This window comes from Cimex lectularius, unplaced genomic scaffold, assembly GCF_000648675.2.
Source record: "Cimex lectularius strain Harlan isolate CLEC.00 unplaced genomic scaffold, Clec_2.1 scaffold56, whole genome shotgun sequence".
Classification (NCBI taxonomy): Eukaryota; Metazoa; Arthropoda; class Insecta; order Hemiptera; family Cimicidae; genus Cimex; species Cimex lectularius.
In genome coordinates, this window is record NW_019394202.1 from 834,065 (window position 1) to 854,945 (window position 20,881).

A 20,881-nucleotide genomic window follows, 5' to 3' on the forward strand; every position below is an offset into this window, starting at 1 on the left:
GCCAGGCTGACGGTTTGGTTGTTAGTCAGTTGATTCCCCCATGGCTCTCAAGGCTTCCCCCGAACGTAAGGGACTCTGATCGGGAGGTGAGAACGGTGAACCGCCAGCCGCCACGAAACTCGTCCACAGCCTCGACGACACGCACTTTTCGACACGCACTTCTCCGGACAGGAACGGCGAGCTGACATGGCCCGCGTCTTCAGCCCGGTCTTCGTCTCCAAAGCCGGAACAAACGGCGAGATGGTGCCCAAATTCGACAGCCCGGTCACGCTCACCGTCGATTACGACCCCCAGGGATTCAGCGCCAAGCTCAAGAAAGGTAAGCCGATTTTGAACCCAAATACATCACCGGACGGAAGCCGGCCTCCTTTCAGCCTCGATCTTTTTTTTTTTAATTTTCGAACCGTCGATTTCCGTCCGTTGTAAACAAAGGATCCCGTTCGCATTTCCCCTCTCCCGTTTCAACGGAAATTTTCCCGTTTAAAGTGCGTTGTTTGTAAACTGAACCGTTTCCTCGCCCCTGGGTGGAAAACGCGTCTCTTTCAAGGGAAACAAAGGAAATCCACGGCTTTTCCGCCTTTCCTTTCACCCCCTGAGCGTCGGCAAGCGGGCTTCGCACGTGCCCCCTCGTGAGAACCCAAATGCTTTGCATGCAAATACACACACAAAAAAAGCCATCCCTTTTCCCATCTGCCATATAAAATCCTTATATTTTTCTGCATCCTCTTTATTTTCCCCCGATCCGATTTTTCATCCTCTCCTCCCATCCCAAGGACGTTGGCTTAATTAATTATTCCACTGGGGTTTAAAGAGATGGCCCTTTCCTTTTAATTTATCCCACTTTTATTCTTTTTTTTCCCCCTTCGAAACTTTCACTCTTTCACGAATAGGACAAAAGAATCTTTTAATTGATAATTTAGACCGGTTCTTGTATTTGCATCCAACCTCAAACCAATTCGGTTCTTCAGACAAGTGCTAAATAACAACTGACTAAATATCGCATTATGCCGATTTCATTTTGTCCTATAATTTCTTATAAAATACAAAATTTATTTGAAAAATATTCACGTTTCGAACTACGCCCCATTCTTTTTCAGTAAGGCTTTTTTTTTGTCTTGTAACAGCTGTGTTGAGTAGTTTATTAATTTCTACCCAATCTAACAGCCATTATGTTGTATAAATAACACGAGTTTAGATAAATTCATAATTCTAAACCCCTTTAACATAACAAAAAGTCCCAGTAAACCATTCATTATAACATTCTTTTTGTATATGTTATTGCTGGCAATTTTTTATTTATTTAATCACCCTCATTTATTTATAATGATTGTAATTTAATTTCCATATTTTTCCTTCGTAATGAACTAAATGAGACAAAATTCTTTAGATATCTTTGCTTCTCTTAAAATACCTATACATGATTGTAAGACGTTTCGATGTTATATATGTTTGGTTATCTAATTGTCATATTTGCTTTTTCCAACTGTCCTCAGATAGAATTCAATATTTGTTATGAAACTTGGACTTTATGATACTTAATTTTGCTCAATCTGATTTTGATTTGTTTCTCTTAAAATATCTATACATAATTGTATGTCATTCCAATGTTGTATACACTTTCTGATTATGTTGGAATATTCGTTTTTTGTCCTCATATATAATTCACTATTTGCTATTAAACTTGGACTTTATGATACTTAATTTTGCTCGATCTCATTTTGATTTGCTTCACTTAAAATGTCTATACATGATTCTATGTTCCAACGTTCAATGCGTTTGTTGATCAAGTAATCATTTATATTAAGTAAGAGTGGACACACTGGTTTTTGAAAATGTTCTCAGTATCATTTTATTAATTATTTGCCCTTTAACTTAGATTTTATAAGACTTAATTTTGCTCAGTCTGGTTTTGATTTGATTGTCTTAAAATATCTATACATAATTGTATGTCGTTCCAATGTTGTATACATTTGGTTATCTAATTGGCATATTTGCTTTTCCTAACTTTCCTCAGATTTAATTCATCATTTGTTATTAAACTTGGACTTAACTATGAGACTTAATTTTGTTCTATCCGATTTTGATTTGCTTCTCTTAAAATATCCATACATGATTTATACCCTTCGTATGTACTGTACGTTTGTTGATCAAGTAGTCATTTATATTCAGTAAGAGTAGACACTGTTTTTTGTAAATGTTCTCAGTATCACTTTATTAATTATTTGTCCTTAAATGTAGACTTTATGAGAGTTTTGCCCGATTGACTTTGATTTGTTTTTCTTAAAATATCTATACATAATCGTATGCTATTTCAATGTTCTATACGTTTGCTGATCAAGTTGTCATATTTGTTTTTTTCCCCTCAGATTTAATTTGTTATTATACTTAGTCTATCTGATACTTACCTTTGGCTTAGGTTAAGGCTTTCCTTAACATATCTATACATACTAAATGTTGGGCCGGCACTAGTTGATGTATTGTATGTATGTACTTTACGAGACAATTTTGTGTTTGCAGTTCAATTTATTATTATTTGACTTTATGCTACATAATTTTGTTAAATTTAACTGTCATATTCTTATCTTAAAGTATCTGTACATGATGTTGTTCTAGTGTGCTATTCGTTTGGTAATCATGTGGTAGACATTTGTTTCTGCAATTGTGTTCAGGTTCATTTTATCAATTTTTTGTTATTAAACTTACACTTTACAGTAATTAATTTTCTTCTATCTGATTTTGATTTCCTTCTTTTAAAATAACTATATATGATTATGTGCCATTCTAATCTACTATATTTGCTTTCTGTAACTGTCCTCAGAATTACTTTATTTATTATTTGTTATTAAACTTAGACTTTATGCTATTTAATTTTGCCCAATTTAACAAAAAAATTCTTAAAGTCCCTATACATGATTGTATGCTGTTCTAATGTAGTACGTTTGGTGATCATGTAAGCATATTTGCTTTTTGCAACTATCTTCACATTCATTTTATTCATTACATATTTGTTAGTCAACTTGAACTTTATATTTCTTACTTTTGCTCAATCTGTCTTTGATGTACTTCTTTTAAAATATCTATACATGACAGTATGCTGTTCTAATATATTGTTCGTTTGGTGATCAAGTTGACATATTGGCTTCTGTAACTGTGTTGAGGTTCATTTGATTATTATTTGTTATTAAATTTTGACTTCATGAGACTTAATTTTGCAAGATTTAACTTCGATTTGCTTGACTAGCTAGACCACATGATCTTACATTGTTCCACAATTTATCATTTTGGTCTGATCTGATAGATATTGCAACTGTACTTGGGTTTCATTTGTTCTGATTTTTATTAGTCTCAATATTATTTAATTATCTAGGATTTATTACTGTAAAAATAGTTCATACATGGTTGCTTATTGTTCCAATTTGTAAGTTTGGTAATCAAGTATTTATTTGATCAAGTTTTTTTTTGTATCCAACTTAGACCATACAAGACTCAATTTTATTTAAAATCTATTATGTTTAGTGGTCTGATTGACCAAATCACTTCTTTCAATTAATTATTCTTTTTATGTAAGGTCTTGGTTGAAATGAAAAAGTTAGTGCCACGAGCGGGATTCGAACCCACGACCTTAGCTATTTAAAATTTATTTAATTTTACTAGTATTATTAATTTTTGAATTTATTTAAAATTAAATTGATGTATTTCTATAAAAATATCTTTATGCTATTGCATGTTTTGTAATCTGTTTGTTTGAAAATCAAGTAGTCAGATTTTGTGGTCTGACTGCATTTGTTTCACATACTGCTTTAAAATTTAGAATATTGTTTTCTATGAGTAAAGCCATGTGGCACCAAAAATATTTTTTATGCTGAGGGAGAAGTTCAAGAATGACATGCTTGTGTTTTGTTAACAACTTTATCTCTTTTCAATTATTTATTTTTAAAATTCTCCTTAGTGCTTATATAGTCCTATTATTATATTGGGGGACAGTTAGATGTTTCATTGTACAATTTAGTCCATCTTAATTACAGTTTATTTGGTCGTAATTTAATTGCATAGTAATGACATATTACTTCTCAATGGGAACTTTCTTTATTTTCCACCACCAGTTTTGTATTGTTTCTCATTCCTAGTCCGTATTTATTAATTGTTTCCAAACTATCAATGCTGTTAAATTGGATTTTTTTGAGTTTTTGATATAGTCTGAATAATTCATTGGGGCGGAAAAGCTTGTGATGCTTTGGCATAACCGTGGCCTAGTCGGACTCTTGTCTATTACATTTATTTACTGTTGTATGTTCAATCTCTTGGATATTTATTCTTCTTTTATTACTTATTAACCACTGATTTAGGCTCAGTAAGATTTAATTTTGCTTAAATCTCGGTGGGTTGGGCAGTGATGACCAANATTACAATGCGATACTAATCTGTTATTTGTTGAATGATAAAGCAGATATTTATTATTAAAAAATCACTATTTGTTTATTTCTTTGATATTTAGCTATTTATATTTTATCACAAATTATATTAGTCTGATGTAACAAGATTTTTGTTTTTCTTTTCGGTTTACTTTTATTGAACAGAATGTAACTTATAGAACATGTCTTTTCAAAGTTTAAACTGGCACATACATCTATACTGATGACGGCACAAAGTTGAAACACGTTCGAATAACTTGAAAATCCAGTGTCAAGTTCAACATGTGTTCACAGACAAGCTGACACCCACCGTCAACTTTGCACAATTTCTTCATTGTTGTTCAGATTGTTAAACAAAAAAAAAGACAACCCTACATTCTCCTAGGATTGGATGTTAAATGATCTTTCGAATAACTTATTTCCCTGGAAATGTGCCTTGCATCCTTATTATGTTCGAAATTTTTATTTAAACTTTTTTATAAGGACCTCCAACATTGAAGAATTGAGATTATCTGTGTAGTTGTGATTTTAAACATTTCCTATCATGATTTTAATTCTGCAATAGAGCCAAAGAGTTCGGGGTCATCCGAATCAAACGTGTAATATAACAAGATATTTGCTATTTGCCTTTTAATTAATGGATTAGTTAGTTTTTAATTTATCTTCAATGGATTTAATTGTGACGATTTAAATTATTATGACTTAGTTTTCATTGTAAATTGTTAAGCTATATATGTTTCACACATGCCGACTAATTATGCAAAAATAAACGATAAAATACCCTATGTGTGCTCCCTTTCATTTTATGTCTTCGTAATCTTACTTTTTATTTATTTTCCCCTTATTTGTATCATTTTATACAAAAATAATTTCATACTTATCATGGAGCCTAAATCAATTAAATAATTATTTTAATTTTTTATTAATTTATTTTTTGTCATGGAAGAAGGGTGAATGTTTTTTATTGTTTGATAGTTACCTATCATCCTGGTCTGCCTATCCTGAATTTTTTTTATTGATAGTAGGTCTAAGTGGGCCAAATTTTTACTTTAACAATTTTTTTTTATTGCATAATTGTTTCCTTCCATTTTTTTAAAAATATTATCTTTATTTACTTCTTTCTTTATTTTTAGCTAACAATTAGTTCCTTTTTAATCTTAAATAAGAATATTATTAGAAGAATTATTCTCAAACATTAATTATTCTGTAGAAATATGTAACACCAATATGAATTAGTTCATTTTAAAGCCATTGTTTAATCTTGAGTATAGCTTTTAGTTTTTCTCATGAAAAATGAATTTTAATAGATATTTTTCTTCAGTTCAGTCGAGCAGAGTATAAAGGGGGCTGATTGTTACTACAGGCTCTTCAAATTGGTTTGAATTTCCATTAAACCATGGAATCTGGGTCCTATTTTGAAGAGCTTACTTTACACAGCCTGCCAGTATTAATTTTTGAAACTTACAATTATAATAATTTGTCTTGGTTTAATAGATTTTTTTTTAAATGTCCAATAATATTGCAAGTCTGTAATGTAGTTAACATCTGTGTACAGAGGTAAATATGGTAACGTTTAGTTGGATGATGTTAGTGTACATATTAAACTTTCATTCAAACCAATGAGATTTGTACACAAATAACTTTTCCCGTCTACACTTCTAAAATTAAATTTTATCAATTAAGTTTATCGGTTTACTGCAATCTTTCGACTGCTTTTTGTATAACTTAGAATTTATCATATAGCTCTGTTAGATAATAATAAGCAAATCTGATAATGAAAAAAGATATGTAGATATATTGATTTTTTTAACACAGATTGTTTAAAATATTTGCGTATAATTTATTATGTGATAAATATGTTCATTATTTCATCATTGGAGATAATGGGATTCAAGGTGAGCCCATTGTTCAAAGTGGGAGATTCATTCATCAAGTTTATTTCTTCCAATTTTAAGATGTAAGTTTAATTGGTCACTATCCGTGCAATATTTGCAAAACCATCGCCACCGTAAGGGGTCTGCGGTTCAAGCTCGCTTGTATTAGTTTTGCAAGATCATTGTCAATATCAAATGTTGAGTCGTTATGCTTAGAAAATTGACCATAATAATTTAATTTTTACTATTTAAGTCTCTAGATTATTTTGAGTCTTTTGTGCGAAAGAAAAGTTTTTTTTCTGTATATATATGTTTTTGGTTGGCTACCTTTATCCCTCTCTCCACTTATAATTATTCCAAACAGGAATGATTGAAATGAAATAGGATTTTTTGATTTGCTTGTTTATTTACAGTACAACATATTGATGATGAATGTGGATGATAGGAAGTGTGAGTTGTAAGTTTGAGCTTCAGAAGCTTCCTTGGCTTCCTCTTAAGTATCTTGTGTTTATACAGCTATTAGTTAATAAAATAAATAATTTACATTAAGATCTACTTCTCTTTAGTTAAATTAATCCTAATCTTAATTAATTATCTTTTTTAATCTTATTATCTTATTTAACATCAAATTCCCACTAGCAATATGTTAGGATGTGTCTTGCCTCAGTCTTTTCTAGTAAATTGAAAAGCTCTTATTATTTTTAAACAGGGTTTGACCTTTTATTTTGCTGTTTTTCAAACCAAATTTTCATTCCTGTGTCCCAGAATATTTTATTTGTTACATATGTGTCTAATAGTACTAGTAATAATACATTTGTTATGTATCTTATATCTAGTTGTTTTAGGTATGTAAAATGACCATGTATTTTAATTGTTAATTTTGGTAGAGGTTTTTATGTTAATGTTAAAGGAGGGTTGTAAAGCTATGTGGCACCAAAAATATTTTATATACTGAGGGAGAAGTTCAAGAATGACATGCTTGTGTTTTGTTAACAACTTTATCTCTTTTCAATTATTTATTTTTAAAATTCTCCTTAGTGCTTATATAGTCCTATTATTATATTGGGGGACAGTTAGATGTTTCATTGTACAATTTAGTCCATCTTAATTACAGTTTATTTGGTCGTAATTTAATTGCATAGTAATGACTTATATTACTTTTCAATGGGAACTTCCTTTATTTTCCACCACCAGTTTTGTATTGTTTTTAAACGCTGTTTCACCAACTCTCACATAGGACAAAGAAAATTATTATATGAGGGAAATATTTATGAACTTTCAATAGTTGAATATTTTTTGTTGTACTTTGGTTGATCTCTCTCTCTCTCACTCTCTCTCTCTCACTCNACATACATACACATACACATACACATGTTTTAATCGGTTTTATTTTTAAAATAAAAAGAAGATTCAATTGTTGGTCAAATTTTGATCAGTTTTCCATACCGATCATAAAATGAAAGTACGGATGGAATGTGTAATTTTAAATTATGCGAACCTGAGTCATAAAGTTGCATCCTTATTAAAATCCGGCGCTAAGGGTCAGTATGAGGGTATTTTAGGTTGATTTTTATCTTGTTTTATTGTTGTGTAGGTGATGCGGATTGTTAACTACCATTTTTTGAAGTTGTACGCCTGGAAATATTTAAAATAAATAAATAAAACAAGTGGCCATGGAAAGACCTGCGGTCAAATGACAAAAACCGAGGTTGCGGGGTTGCCAGGAAAAATGGAAGCTGATTTTTTCGTTTTATTTTCCTCGTCCGACCTTGGTATTTCTATTTTATTTTTCTGTCATTCTTCATCATTTAAATGCAGTTTTGATCAGGCCGCTGCGAAAATGATTTTCTCTCGATTGGCATCACCTTACAATTTTCAATTCCTTTCCCACCCTACACTTTGCCATTGCACCTTTTTCTTTGTGCAACACACCAACCCATGCAATTGCCTGTACAATCAAAGGTAGGGTGCAGAAAGTATCTGTTGTTCATACCCTCCATACAGGGCATCCTGATGAAACGGTTGAATAACTTAACCGTTTTCGATTTGGGTCTGTCATCTTTCTCGATTGTACCTTTCTTCGATGTTCTCCACTATGATGCTTCTGTAAATATTCTCAGATATGTTTACAATCTGAGGAGGGCTTTGTATGAAAAAAAAATACCTGGAGGCAATAAATAATATCGCCAAGGGCCTAGAACACTCTCTGGAGACTGAATAAGTTGATTTCATTGTCATGTTTTAAAATGTAACCAAATTGTTAACTTTGATGACAAGTTTCTTCATCAATTTTTCCATCATCATGAAACATGCCATAGATGCCATTTTTGTATTTTGTAGGCTTTTAAGAAGTTAACCAATCTAAGAATAGCTCAACGTAGTACTACAATACATAAATTCCCTTTCCTTGTGGAAAATACTCAATTGGATCTTTTATTTTTCCTCGATGCACCATTTTTTTTCCTTGTTGAAACAGTTCATGTCCCTATGGAAAATTTCTAAGCTAAAATAAACCCAGCAAAAAACATTTAAGGCGACAGTTTTAGTAACACGGGTGGTCAGAAAGTGAGAAATTCTGGACAAACGGTTGAAAAAACGGACAGCTTATTGTTTTTGGAAAGAGGATTCCAAAAAGAAACCACTAAAGTAATACAGGTACCGCTAATTAACAAAAAATTTAAAAAAGAACAAAATAAAATTTTTGTGGGAGAAAATCTCACAGAAAGTGAGAAATTCTGGACAAACTGTTTTAAAACAGGAACTAAACTTCCAGTCTTACGATAAAGATGGTTAAAAAAAAAACTAGGGGAGATGCATAGGTATCCATTATTAAGAAAAATATTAAAACAGTACTGAGCAAAATTTTTGTGAGAGTACCTTGATACTGAACTTTCTATATAATTAATCTTTTTATGTAAGGTCTTGGTTGAAATGAAAAAGTTAGTGTCACGAGCGGGATTCGAACCCAATAATAGGTTCGAATAGCCGAAGGTCGTGGGTTCGAATCCCGCTCGTGACACTAACTTTTTCATTTCAACCAAGACCTTACATAAAAAGATTAATTAACTGAAAGAAGTAAATAAATCTCTCTCCCTCCTTTGTACTCCATTAAACCGAAACTCTTCCTAAAAATAATCCTGGCACGCCCACAAGTTTAAACTCATCAAAATGCACAAGAACACAAAATAAATAAATTATAACGGCTGAAGTTTACAATTTGTCTCAATGGTCGGTTATTTGTGAGTAATATTAAATTTTTTAATAGAAATCGAAGCGTTGATATATTTTTAAAAAAGAAGATGAAAATATACTTCCTTTTAATTTAAAATCGACGATCGAAAAGGAGGAAATTAAAAAAATTCACTAGTTTTCGTGGTCCGCTTGACCAATTAATTAAGGTTTTTAGTTGAGATAAAAAATTCAGTGTCACGGGCAGTATTCGAACCAACGATCTTCGGCTAGATACACCGCTGCTCTACTACCTGAGCTATCGTGACCTCGATCCACTCGGACACCTAACTTCCTATCTCAACCCCATTAAAAATAATAATTTCCATTACACGCTTACAGGGGTTCATAATTATAGTTATTCGAGTGTGGCGTATATGAATATTAGATCATCTTAGGGTAACTCAAACTTGATAAACATATTCGCCTTTTTCTTTAATGTAATACATAAAAAGATTTGACTGTACAGGGAGAAATGATTATACTCAGCAGCAGGGCCACGAAAAAAAACACGTTTTGGATGCATTCAGAAACACAAGAGAGTTCAATTAATTTAAACAGAGAGCTAAAGACACTGCTTACATTGAAATATCGTGACTGTTATTTAAAAAAAAATTGCAAATCACACGTTTACAACACGTTTTCAGTTGGTGAGACCACCTCATCTCAGGAGAGTTGGGTGTGTTCCTAGATGTAGCCAGTCTTTTGATAGGGTCGGCTCTGGGCATTTATAAACTTAAACGCTTCCCACTCACTCCTTATTACCTTATCTAACCGACCGCTGCTTCAAAGTGATAGTCCCACAAGGGTTCAATTTTGGCCCCATACTCTTTAACATTTATACCGTTTCGCTACCCGCACACCCCAATACCATCATCCCCACGTATACGGACCGTAATTATGTCCTCTAACTCGAGTTGGAGGACTACGAAGACGTCTTGGACCGAAATCCGTATTAACTTACCGTGCACAAGGCTTTACTGCGATTTTGGACATGTGGAGGTGGAACTGTGGGGGGTTCTGCCAAGCCATACAACATCCGGCAAATCCAATCCTTCCAATCAAAAGACCTCAGTCAATTTGCTCCTTACTAGGTCACTAACCTCACTATCCGCAACGACCTTAACATTCGCCTCGTTTACAATGGCCTCGAGACCTCCTGCCCCTTAATCCATTTCATTAAGTGTCAGCATTGGCGGGTTTCTCATGGCATTGTTGCAAGTGTGTGCTAGTGCCGTGTTAAAAAAAATGTATCACATTGTATATTATATATTGCTAAGTGCATCGTGCATTATATATTGCTATGACAACCGTTCGTTATAATTATTACAACTATAAAAAAAGGAAATTAAATTTGGAACATAAATGTTCAATACTTTTGACAATGACAAATGACTTCTTGAAAAGTTTTCTCATTAAAACCTTCCAGGGAAATAGGTCCTGTCCGGTATTCCTGCCGGATGAAAGCCAAAACAAAATAATAAAACATGCAAAATGCAATGTCATTAGGACATTTGTATTGTAAGAAAATTTTTTATCATAAATAATATTGCAAATTCTTTATTACTGATTGACTTTAAAAATCTATATATTCGTTTGTAGTAAAGTGGCTGAAAAGAAAGTTAACATGTTGGCTGTAATTGTGCACATTTAGAAAGGATTTGAATATAAAACGTATGTTCGGACAGTTGCTAGTTTGCTAATTTGTTCATTCTGGTATGTCTGTTTTCGATGGTTTGGTTTGTGGGACGCGTTTCTACTTTGTTCAGTGGGTTTTTGTTTAAAATTATTGGTCATGTTTCAGTTCATAACTTCAGTATAAACGTTGGAATGATTTAAATACAAAAATATCTCTGTTTGTCTTAGTTGGCCCGCTTGTTTTCATAAGTTTGGCCTAGGAGACAGAAAAAAACACTATTTCTTGGTCTTAAGAAGGACGCAATTTACAAAAAAAAGAAGGGGAACATGGTGAAAAGAGTCTGATGGGCCTGGCGTAGATAGTGAGACCAGAATGATGGGAAACGACCACACATAGATTAATTGCCCAGGAGACACCAAGAATAAATCTCTCGGTCATATTACGTTTGCTAATTATTTCCGTTAATAGTTTTATTGTTATTTAACATCTTGGTCTGCTATCCCGCTGAGTTTTGCCAGTCAGACGCGTTTCGGCATTTCGCCATCTTCAGCGTTGAGATTTTATGAGTTTAGATTTTTTGTAGTTGTAGACAACCACGAACCATCGACAATACAAACTAGCCTGAAACAAAATACTATACAACCTACAAAAAGGACGAAAAATAATTTTAGAAATATATAAACATAACACATTCAACATAAATTAAACAGTGAAGATGGCGAAATTCAGAAACGCGCCGGTCTGACAAAAAACATCAAGGGACTATGGGAGTTATCACCCCGAGGACCACAGGAGGAAACCTCACTAAAAAAATATTTCCCAAGGTTTTAAAGGTGAACACAGTAAAGCTTTAAATAACACCACTAAAAATGACGAAATGCCGAATTGCTTCTGGCAGACCAAAACAGGCGAAGTAATGAAGACTGGGGCGATTATAAACGACCAAACTACTGGTCGCTAACCCAGCATACCTCAAGAACTCAAGAAGGTGTCTCCCAACAAAATTATTTGGCAAACACAATAAAACATAAAAAATACCACTGAAGATGGCGAAAAGCCGAATAGTGGTTTAAGGGACAACACAATAAAACATAAAAAATACCACCGAAGATGACGAAATGCTGAATTGCGTCTGACAGACCAAAACAGACGAGGTAAAGAAGACTGGGACGATTAGAAACGACCAAACTATTGGTCTCTCACCCATCATACCTCAATAAGGTATTCCCAACAAAATTATTTGCCAAATTTTAAGGGAGAACACAATAAAAAATACCACTGAAGATGGCGAAAAGCCGAACAGGCGAGGTAAAGAAGACAGGGATGATTAGAAACGACCAAACTACTGGTCGCTTACCCAGCATACCTCAACAACTTAGAAGTTGTCTCCCAACAAAATTATTTGGCAAACACAATAAAACATAAAAAATACCACTGAAGATGGCGAAAAGCCGAACAGGCGAGGTAAAGAAATGTTAGTGCAGTTTAAGAGAAAGATTTAGTTTATTTAAATTTAGTTAATTTTTTCTGTCTATCCGGTGACACTAGATATACAGAGAAGGACCATTATTCCTTTGGTCGAATAGAGATCAGTTTTTTTATTGAACAGCTTGCGTATAGCAAGGCAGCTTTTACTCTGACCGATTGATTGTCATTCAAAAAGTCGGGTGCACTTAAATTGAAGACCCAGCTTCCACGATCTAGTTTCGATAGGATCCAAACCCATTGTTGCATCTTTTAACATATTTCGCGGCTGCAGTTAAAACCCATACGAAAAAATCACAAAGGGGGTTCCTGGTTGTTGGGGGCTCGTATAAAAGTGAAGAACGTAATCGTCCTCGTTTAGACCGGGTAAGAGGCCCTCGAGGCCCTGCTACGTGATGGCATTTCCCGAAGTCCTCCCTACAAAATTGAATCATAAATCTTGGGCTTTTTGCGGTTCTAGAAAACTGCCAGTCGGCGTTTTTCTTTGGATTTGCGTCGCTGGAAGAGTCGGCACAACAAAGTGAACATGCTCCCGTTTGTATTCGCCAAATTTCAAACCTGCAGACCTGGTTCTCTTGCTAATCACATCAGCCTGGCTTGTTCCCTTTTTAAGTCTGAATTAATTTAACACGAATGTACTTCATTTTGTGTACTTAATTAAATTAATTTATTGTTTTATTTATATTTTATTTTTATATCTTACAATAAATCCAAAAAGAACGGAATTTTCAACAATCTTGCATGTTATCATTTTGCTAGCGATTTTTTTCAATTTTTTATATTGTTCCCTTGTAATTTTTCTCCTTTCATCCATTACAAACAATGTATTGTCTTTTTATTAAATAAACAACGCTAGAAAGTTGCTGGTATTTAAAAAAAATCGCTGTTAGTCATGATCCACTGCCGAGTCATAAATAATCTAAGGAAACTTCCGTTATAAATGGATTAAGAGTGTTGAGTCATATGCTTCATAATTTTATTAAAAGAGTTTTGAAACACAAGAAAATTCAATTAATTTAAGAGCTAAGGAGACTACTTACCTTGAGATATCGTGAGTGTTATTAAAAAAATCGCAAATCTCACACCTTTACCAACAAGGTTTCAGAGTTGGTGAGACCATCTTATATCCTCTAGAGAACAGAGTATTGCTGGGCGCGTTCCTAGGTGTATAGCACGTGCTTTTGGTAGGGTCGGCTCTGGGCATTTATAAACATAAACTCTTCCGACCCACTCCTTATTACCTTATCCTGAAATCCTGTCTAACCGGCCGCTGCTTCAGAGTGACATGAGGAAACGAATTCTCGGAAGTCAGACAGGTACAAGCCGGCGTCTGACAAGGGAGAATTCTCTATCCGATCCTTTATACAGTTTATAAATTTCTACCTACACACCCCATACCATCATCGAACTCGCATGCCATCCAAGAACACCCTGAGCTTATCGAATAAGGGTGCAAAAAGTTTAGGACAAGTCTGAATAAGAAAAATGTACTCAGTTTACAAATTGAAAAAACAGTCTTGTGCATACCGATTTACATTCATGTCAAATACTTATGTCTACACTAGACAGCAATCTGACGTGCAATCCCCAATCACGACTTAAGTGCCTTAACAGAAGACTTGGAGAACTACGAAGACTTCTAGGACTGAAATCATTCTTGACCGTCAAAACTAAACTAACCATATGAAAGACTTTACTGCGACCACATTAAACATACGGAATTGAACGTCGTGTTTTGCCTAGCTATCCAACATCCATCGCATCCAATCCTTCCAATCAAAACTCTTCAGATAAATCGTCAAAGTACTAACTATCCTCAATGACCTCAACATTCCTAGTCAACGAACGGATCCGTTCCCGATTCCAAAAATTTCACGCCAACGTCTCGACCACCCTACTGCTCGAGCCTGCTCTAAGCAATACCATCCCGAGAACCCTCCACGTCGTCTTATTCGACGATTTCCTGGAAACCTCATTGCCCCTTCATCACTCACAGTGAGTGCCAGCATTGGCTGGTTTCTCATGCCATGTCCTTCGGGTGCTGCGCTGGCATTAGTGTTAATGTTGTTACCTTGTGAAAAAACCTTTTGTTATCACATTTGCAACATGTATGAATATGTATAGAATACAAATAAAATAATATATATATATATATATGGGGCAACTATAGCCGCAACGGTTTAGGCCGTTCATCACTGTAAGGTAAGGATTCTGGGTTGGAAAGCAGGGTCACTGACATTTACAAATGGGCTTTTTTTTCAAACCACCGACACCCCGAGGGTTCATCTCTATTATTGCGAACCCGAGTAACAAAAAAGTAATAATAATAAAAACTTTGTTGAGAAAATAAACAGAAATTCTGTTAAATTTTCTTCAATTGATATGCTGGGTGAGAAAATCTTTAGTTTTTATTATTTGTACTTTTTTAGCGAATTTATTTACAGTAAAAACCCTGCCGTGTAGGCGCGTTTATTTGAGTATTAACCGGTTGGTTTAAAATTTTTAGATAAATTGACCCCGACCTTCTTTTTTTTCCTACTCCTCCCACGACAATTGTGGTGGTTATTATTTTATCTGCCTCGACGTCGAACCTCCTGCCAGGTCTCGACCTCGTCTTGGCAGTGGTTCAAAGATTCCGAACTGCTTGTTTTTCGCAATTTTAAGATTTATCGTTTGTACAAAATAGGGCGACGAAACAATTTAGTTTTTTTCCCGCAGTTTTATGCTATTATCAAAACATGTTTTTGTTGATTCGATTTTAAACCCAAATAATTATAAATTATTAGATTAACGGGTCCTTTTTTATTTACCAGCAGGCGTATTGTAACAGAACTCGTAATTAAACAGGAGGAAATTGTTTGAATTCCATTTTCTTCTTCCTTTCTCACGGGACAATAGGAAAAGTTTGGGGTTTTTCCTTTTGCATTTACATTCTCGGAGGGAAGCCGAACGTTCCGTAAGAACTAATTCCGTTTTTAAATAATACCTCTGATTTAAACAAGGAAAATCACTTAACAATGGTTTTTATGTTGAAATAATGAGAAAACCCCGTTTGGCGACAGACAAACTACAGTTTCAACCTGTGCCAACCTGCGGCCTGTTCGAATCCGTTACCTGCTTCTTTTATAGTTTTATAAAATAAATAACTATATACCTGATAGAAGCCACCTTTGAAATTGTTGCCACTCTTTTTAATGCCAAGTTTCGACAGGGTTAATGAGCATCCTTCCATTTATACAGGGTACCGCGTAAATCCTTTTTGAAATTATCTCATGAGTTCATCGACTCGCAGGTATAGGCAGATAAGGTAATCAGAACGGTGTTTTCTACCTGGGAACGCCTTGATTTTTTAAACGAATTCTTCAAAATAAATTCAAGTAACAGGAATCATGAATTGGTTTGGAAGGAGTTCTTGCAGTAATGATTTGTATGATATTATACTTTTTTCTTTTTAATTTGATTTAATCACTTTAACGGTTATAATTATACGATTATTCGGAAATCGTGAGATGCGGTCTGGTGTGACGTACCTTTCAGAAAAACATTTTCTTTATCGTGCCAACGTTTCGATCTTTATTGAGATCATCTTCAGGGCCTGGGATTTACAAACATTGTTTACATTTAACAAATACATGTAGGATGTGGAAAAAAGTGAATTTATACAATGCAAAAAAATTAATATTCAATCAAAGTATTTCTACTCATAAAAGTGTTTGTTTTCTGCGTAATTGTGCCATTCTGTCGTGTTGAGAGTGCCAGTGAGATATTGCTGTTTTATGTTTATATACGTTGGATTTTGAAGGGGTGGGGAAGGAAGTCGGTATAGAAAGAATTAATGAACAGGTGGCAAAGGGAAAGGATGTTCGGCCATGACTTTCCTGGTATATATATATTATTTATCATTAGCCTTGAGCGCAAGGAAACAACAAAAATGCACTGTGTATTTTAAGTTTGTATGATTTTACTCATCACACGTGCTTCGTTTTTGATCAGCTTCACTGAACTGTTCGGTCAGTGGGGTGAAGAACCTTAACTTGGTCATTTCTAATCATTTTGGTTTGCCTATCCACACAGTTCTTGTTTTACAATGTTGCCAAGTTTGTTCATAAACTTACAGGAAAATGGGACTTTCTAAGTCTAATTTAAGGATGACAAAAAAAAGAACAAGAAAACAACTCGCAGTTGATGTTTGGTAGGTCTTCCAGCAATCTCTTCACCTTAGGAAGGTGAACTGGAGTTTTCATTGTTTTTCTTTCTTGATGGCTTAGCTTCTGAGATAACTAGAAAAAATTCTTAGACAATATTAAGTCAACAAGGAAACATATTTTGACAACAAACTCTTCACCTAACGAAGGTGAACTGGAGTTTTCATTGTTTTTCTTTCTTGATAGTTTAACTTCTAAGGTAAATAGGAAAAATTCTTAGACAACTGTTAAGTAAACAATTGTATAAATGTCAAGTGATTCGTAAGTTGTTTGATTTTGGTTTAAGAAATAATCAAACGGTTAGCTGGAAAAGAAACTTAAATTATTTTGATGGTTTATCTCTCTTTTGATAAAAAGTGTCTTGTTGGATTCATGTAATCTTGATTAACTGACATCCTTGGTCCTTTTAACCTTCTGTCATTACCTATTGTTGCACTTTTCTCTTTCTGGTGCAGAAATATGATTTGAATCAGTCTATTGGATTGGTCCAGCTTCAACGCCATGACGAAGCATGCAGGTTTTTTGGGACATCTTCTTCCTATCCTTGCTGTTTTGCTCTGCCGCATCGTGTTCAGTTGTATATAAAATGGATCAAATAATAGTTGGAATGGTTTCTTCCTCTTGGTTCTTTCTGTAGCAAGGGTCATCTCCTGGTCGAGGATGTTGTTACAGGGTTTCAGCCGTTTTCACATAATAATATACGATTGATATAATAATACACAAACCTACCAATGAATATGGTGAAAAGGCAAAAGTCCGTTAGTAAAAAGAGGCTCGGCAGACCAGAATGATCGGAAACTGTCATTGCAGTGAGTCATAAAACTAATTGTGTCGTCTTGCTGTATGAACCTCACAAGGTTAAAATAATATAATTTTTTCAAATCTTCCAATTAAATCGTTAGAACTTGTGAGATAGTTTCATTCATTCTGACAAGCCAAAATAGCGATGATAGGCAGACCAAAACTATATAATCAGAATTTGTGAAATTTCTTTATTCATTCTGACAGACCAAAATGGTCGGAAACGACCAAAATTTTATAATCAGAACTTGTGGGATTCCTTCATTCATTCTGACAAGCCAAAACAGCGATCATAGGCAGACCAAAACTACATAATCAGTACTTGTGAGTTCTTTTATTCATTCTGGCAAGCGGAAAGTACCCAACTACAGGTCCAGAACCCCGCAGTCTTCTAGAAGAAACCTCACGATCATATATGTATTTACTCATTGTTCCTACAGATGTTGAATGATTTTCTATCCTGAAAAGCTGTGCTTTTCTCTTGTAATTTCGGTCAAACGCCTTGAGAAGGTGGTTCATTCTGTCAATGTACACAGACATGGACCGACCATTATTCTTAAGGTCAAATAGAGAGGGTGTACGATTTTTGTACAGCCGGATGACAACTTTTACTCTGTACTATTGTTTTCAGTCAGCACAATTTACTAGTCGCAGTTTCAGTTTCGACGAGCTAGCTTTAGATTCGACCCGAACCCACTGTTGTAAGTTATTTTGACTTCTTGAGGACCAAAATGGTAGAAGGTGACTAATCTAAATTTGGCGTTGTGCGTTGTGTGGTTCCTTTTGATTCACCCTGGTGTCCCGCCCATTCGTGTATCGAAGATACCAGGGTCAACACTTCAGTCACTGGGCCCGTGCACAGACTTTTTCTCTCGTCTTCTTAATTGCAACAGGGTTTCTATCTCTCGTTGGGCTAGTTCTACAATAGAATAGTACCGACGAGTCCTGTCAGCCACCCCATGCTCTTTCAGTTAGAAACAGGCTTTAACGTATAATTGCGCCACTCCGTTGGCACAGTATTTCAATTCGTTTCATCATTCATTGTGTCCCCTGTTAAGTCGTAAACGAAGTAAGCCTATTTAGGTCCACGCCAATTCAATGCATTTGGCCCTCGCAATTCGATCATTAATAATCTATTCTCTGACCTGTTTGTCCTTGGTCCAGACCAGTCTGACCGGAGCTGATGATACGATCAAACGGTAGACGACACTTAATCCGACGACTTGACCTGACTTTATCCTCCGTGGTCATTATTTCATCAACTTCTTTAATTTCAATTCTACAATCAAATAATCCATTAACAAAACAATCAATTTTTATTGATTTATTGCCAAGACAATTGAGCACCCGGGCTATCCCTTTTCCCAGACTCTTTTGAGGGTCCTCTACAAAAGTTGACTTTTATACTGCCCAATGAAAGATCGAGACGAGGACAACCCCTTTTTAAGCGGAACGTGGATATATTAACAAAAAAATCTATTACATATTATTTTTATATGTTGGTTTTCTCTTCAACTTGAATCTGTAGGGGAATCGAAATTATTAACTTTTCTCTTGTCACGTAAATTTGATTAAAACTTTTCAGAGTACAGTTCGTTTATTAGTTCACTCATCAGTGATATATCGGGAATTTTCAAGATGACCGCCCAGGCAATGATGCCCCACCCAAGCTGATGATATTGGAAAAAACCCGCTGGCATTATTCGCAATCATTGCAGTGAGTCACAAAAGTATCGTGTTGCCTTGCTGGCTGATCTTTACAAGGTTAAAATAATATAATTTTTTTAAACCTGGCAAATTTACAAAAATATTAATAAAAAACTAATTAAACCGTCAAAACTTGTGAGATTCTTTCATTCATTCTGACAGGCCATAATGATGGGAAATTACCAAAACCTTCAAAATCAGAACTTCTGACAAGTGAAAACATTGAGGATAGGCAGAACAAATCTACAAAATCCCATCTTGTTAGATTTTTCATTCATTCTAACTGGCCAAAACATTGAGGATAGGCAGACAGAAGCTAGAAAATCACAGCTTGTGAGATTTTTTTATTCATTCTGACAGATCAAAATGTGTCGGAAGCGACCAACCTACATAATCAGAACTTGTGAGATCTTCATTCATTCAGACAGGCCAATATGGTCGGAAACGACCAAACTACATAATCAGAACTTGTGATATCCGTCATTCATTCTGACAGACCAAAATGGTCTGGAAGTTTTCGACCTTCATAATCAGAACTTGTGAGATCCTTCATTCATTCAGACAGGCCAAAATGGTCGGAAACTACCAACCTTCATAATCAAAACTTGTGGATCCTTCATTCATTCAGACAGGCCAAAATGGTCGGAAACTACCAACCTTCATAATCAAAACTTGTGGATCCTTCATTCATTCAGACAGGCCAAAATGGTCGGAAAGGACCAAATTACATAATCAGTACTTGTGATATTCTTTCATACTTTTCAAACTGATTTCAATCCCATTGCTGTCTTTCTTTATTTTATCTCAAGGATCCAAATAAAACACTCTGCGGGCATTGATGGCCGTTGAATGAAGTTCTAATCGGATCGGTCTTCATTGTTGGAATCAATTAAGTGAAATTAATCAAATTAAATTCTCCCCTCCTCCTATCTTATTTGAAGATAAACCCCTGGCTTTGGAAAATTTCTGTCTGCCAACGAGACTTGTTTTAACCCTATTTTTTTCTGAAATTACATTCCAAAATAATATTTCCGAATGTATCTGTATCGTCAAATAAGGATGAACCTCCAGAAATAAGTAATTACCCTGTCACTGAAAAAAAGGAGTAGGTGCGTGGTTGTGAAAGGTTGTTTTTGTTTAATATTTGTTTTCACCTGTTGTAAAATTTTACTCTTAAATCTGCTCCGGTTTGAAACTCAACAGGAAGTATTTGAACGTTTATTTACAAGGGCCACCTTTATTAGGATAAGTACTTCAGCATTTTAAGACAGTACCCTCCACAAAGCCGCTGATAAGAATACAAACAGAAACTAACAAACGTATAAACAAAGATAAAACAATGAACAACTCATTAACTCTCAGATAAACACAACGCTTTCACTCATTCGAAATGTCACAAAACAAAACACGTAAGGCAAACAAATTATCAGCCTTAATAAATAAAAGAAACAGCCCGAAACGGATGTCAAAGTGCACAAGAAAATATTCTCAATGACAATACGACAATATTTCGAACTAACAGCGAGAATA

The 20,881-nt window shown here is 34.6% G+C and overlaps 1 protein-coding gene across 6 annotated transcripts in view; it reads left to right on the plus strand.

Moving 5' to 3' along the window:
* Nucleotides 1-20,881, plus strand: part of LOC106666618 (histone-arginine methyltransferase CARMER) — a 61,813-nt gene continuing 40,932 nt past the window's right edge. For 4 of the 6 annotated variants that reach the window (XM_014393923.2, XM_014393925.2, XM_014393927.2 and 1 more), the window contains exon 1: nucleotides 2-319. In XM_014393923.2, coding sequence (XP_014249409.1) covers nucleotides 187-319 — 133 coding nt within the window. In that variant the 5' untranslated portion in view covers nucleotides 2-186. Of the gene's footprint in view, nucleotides 320-20,881 lie in introns of all 6 variants that reach the window. The other 2 variants (XM_014393930.2, XM_014393929.2) reach the window with 1 other exon arrangement.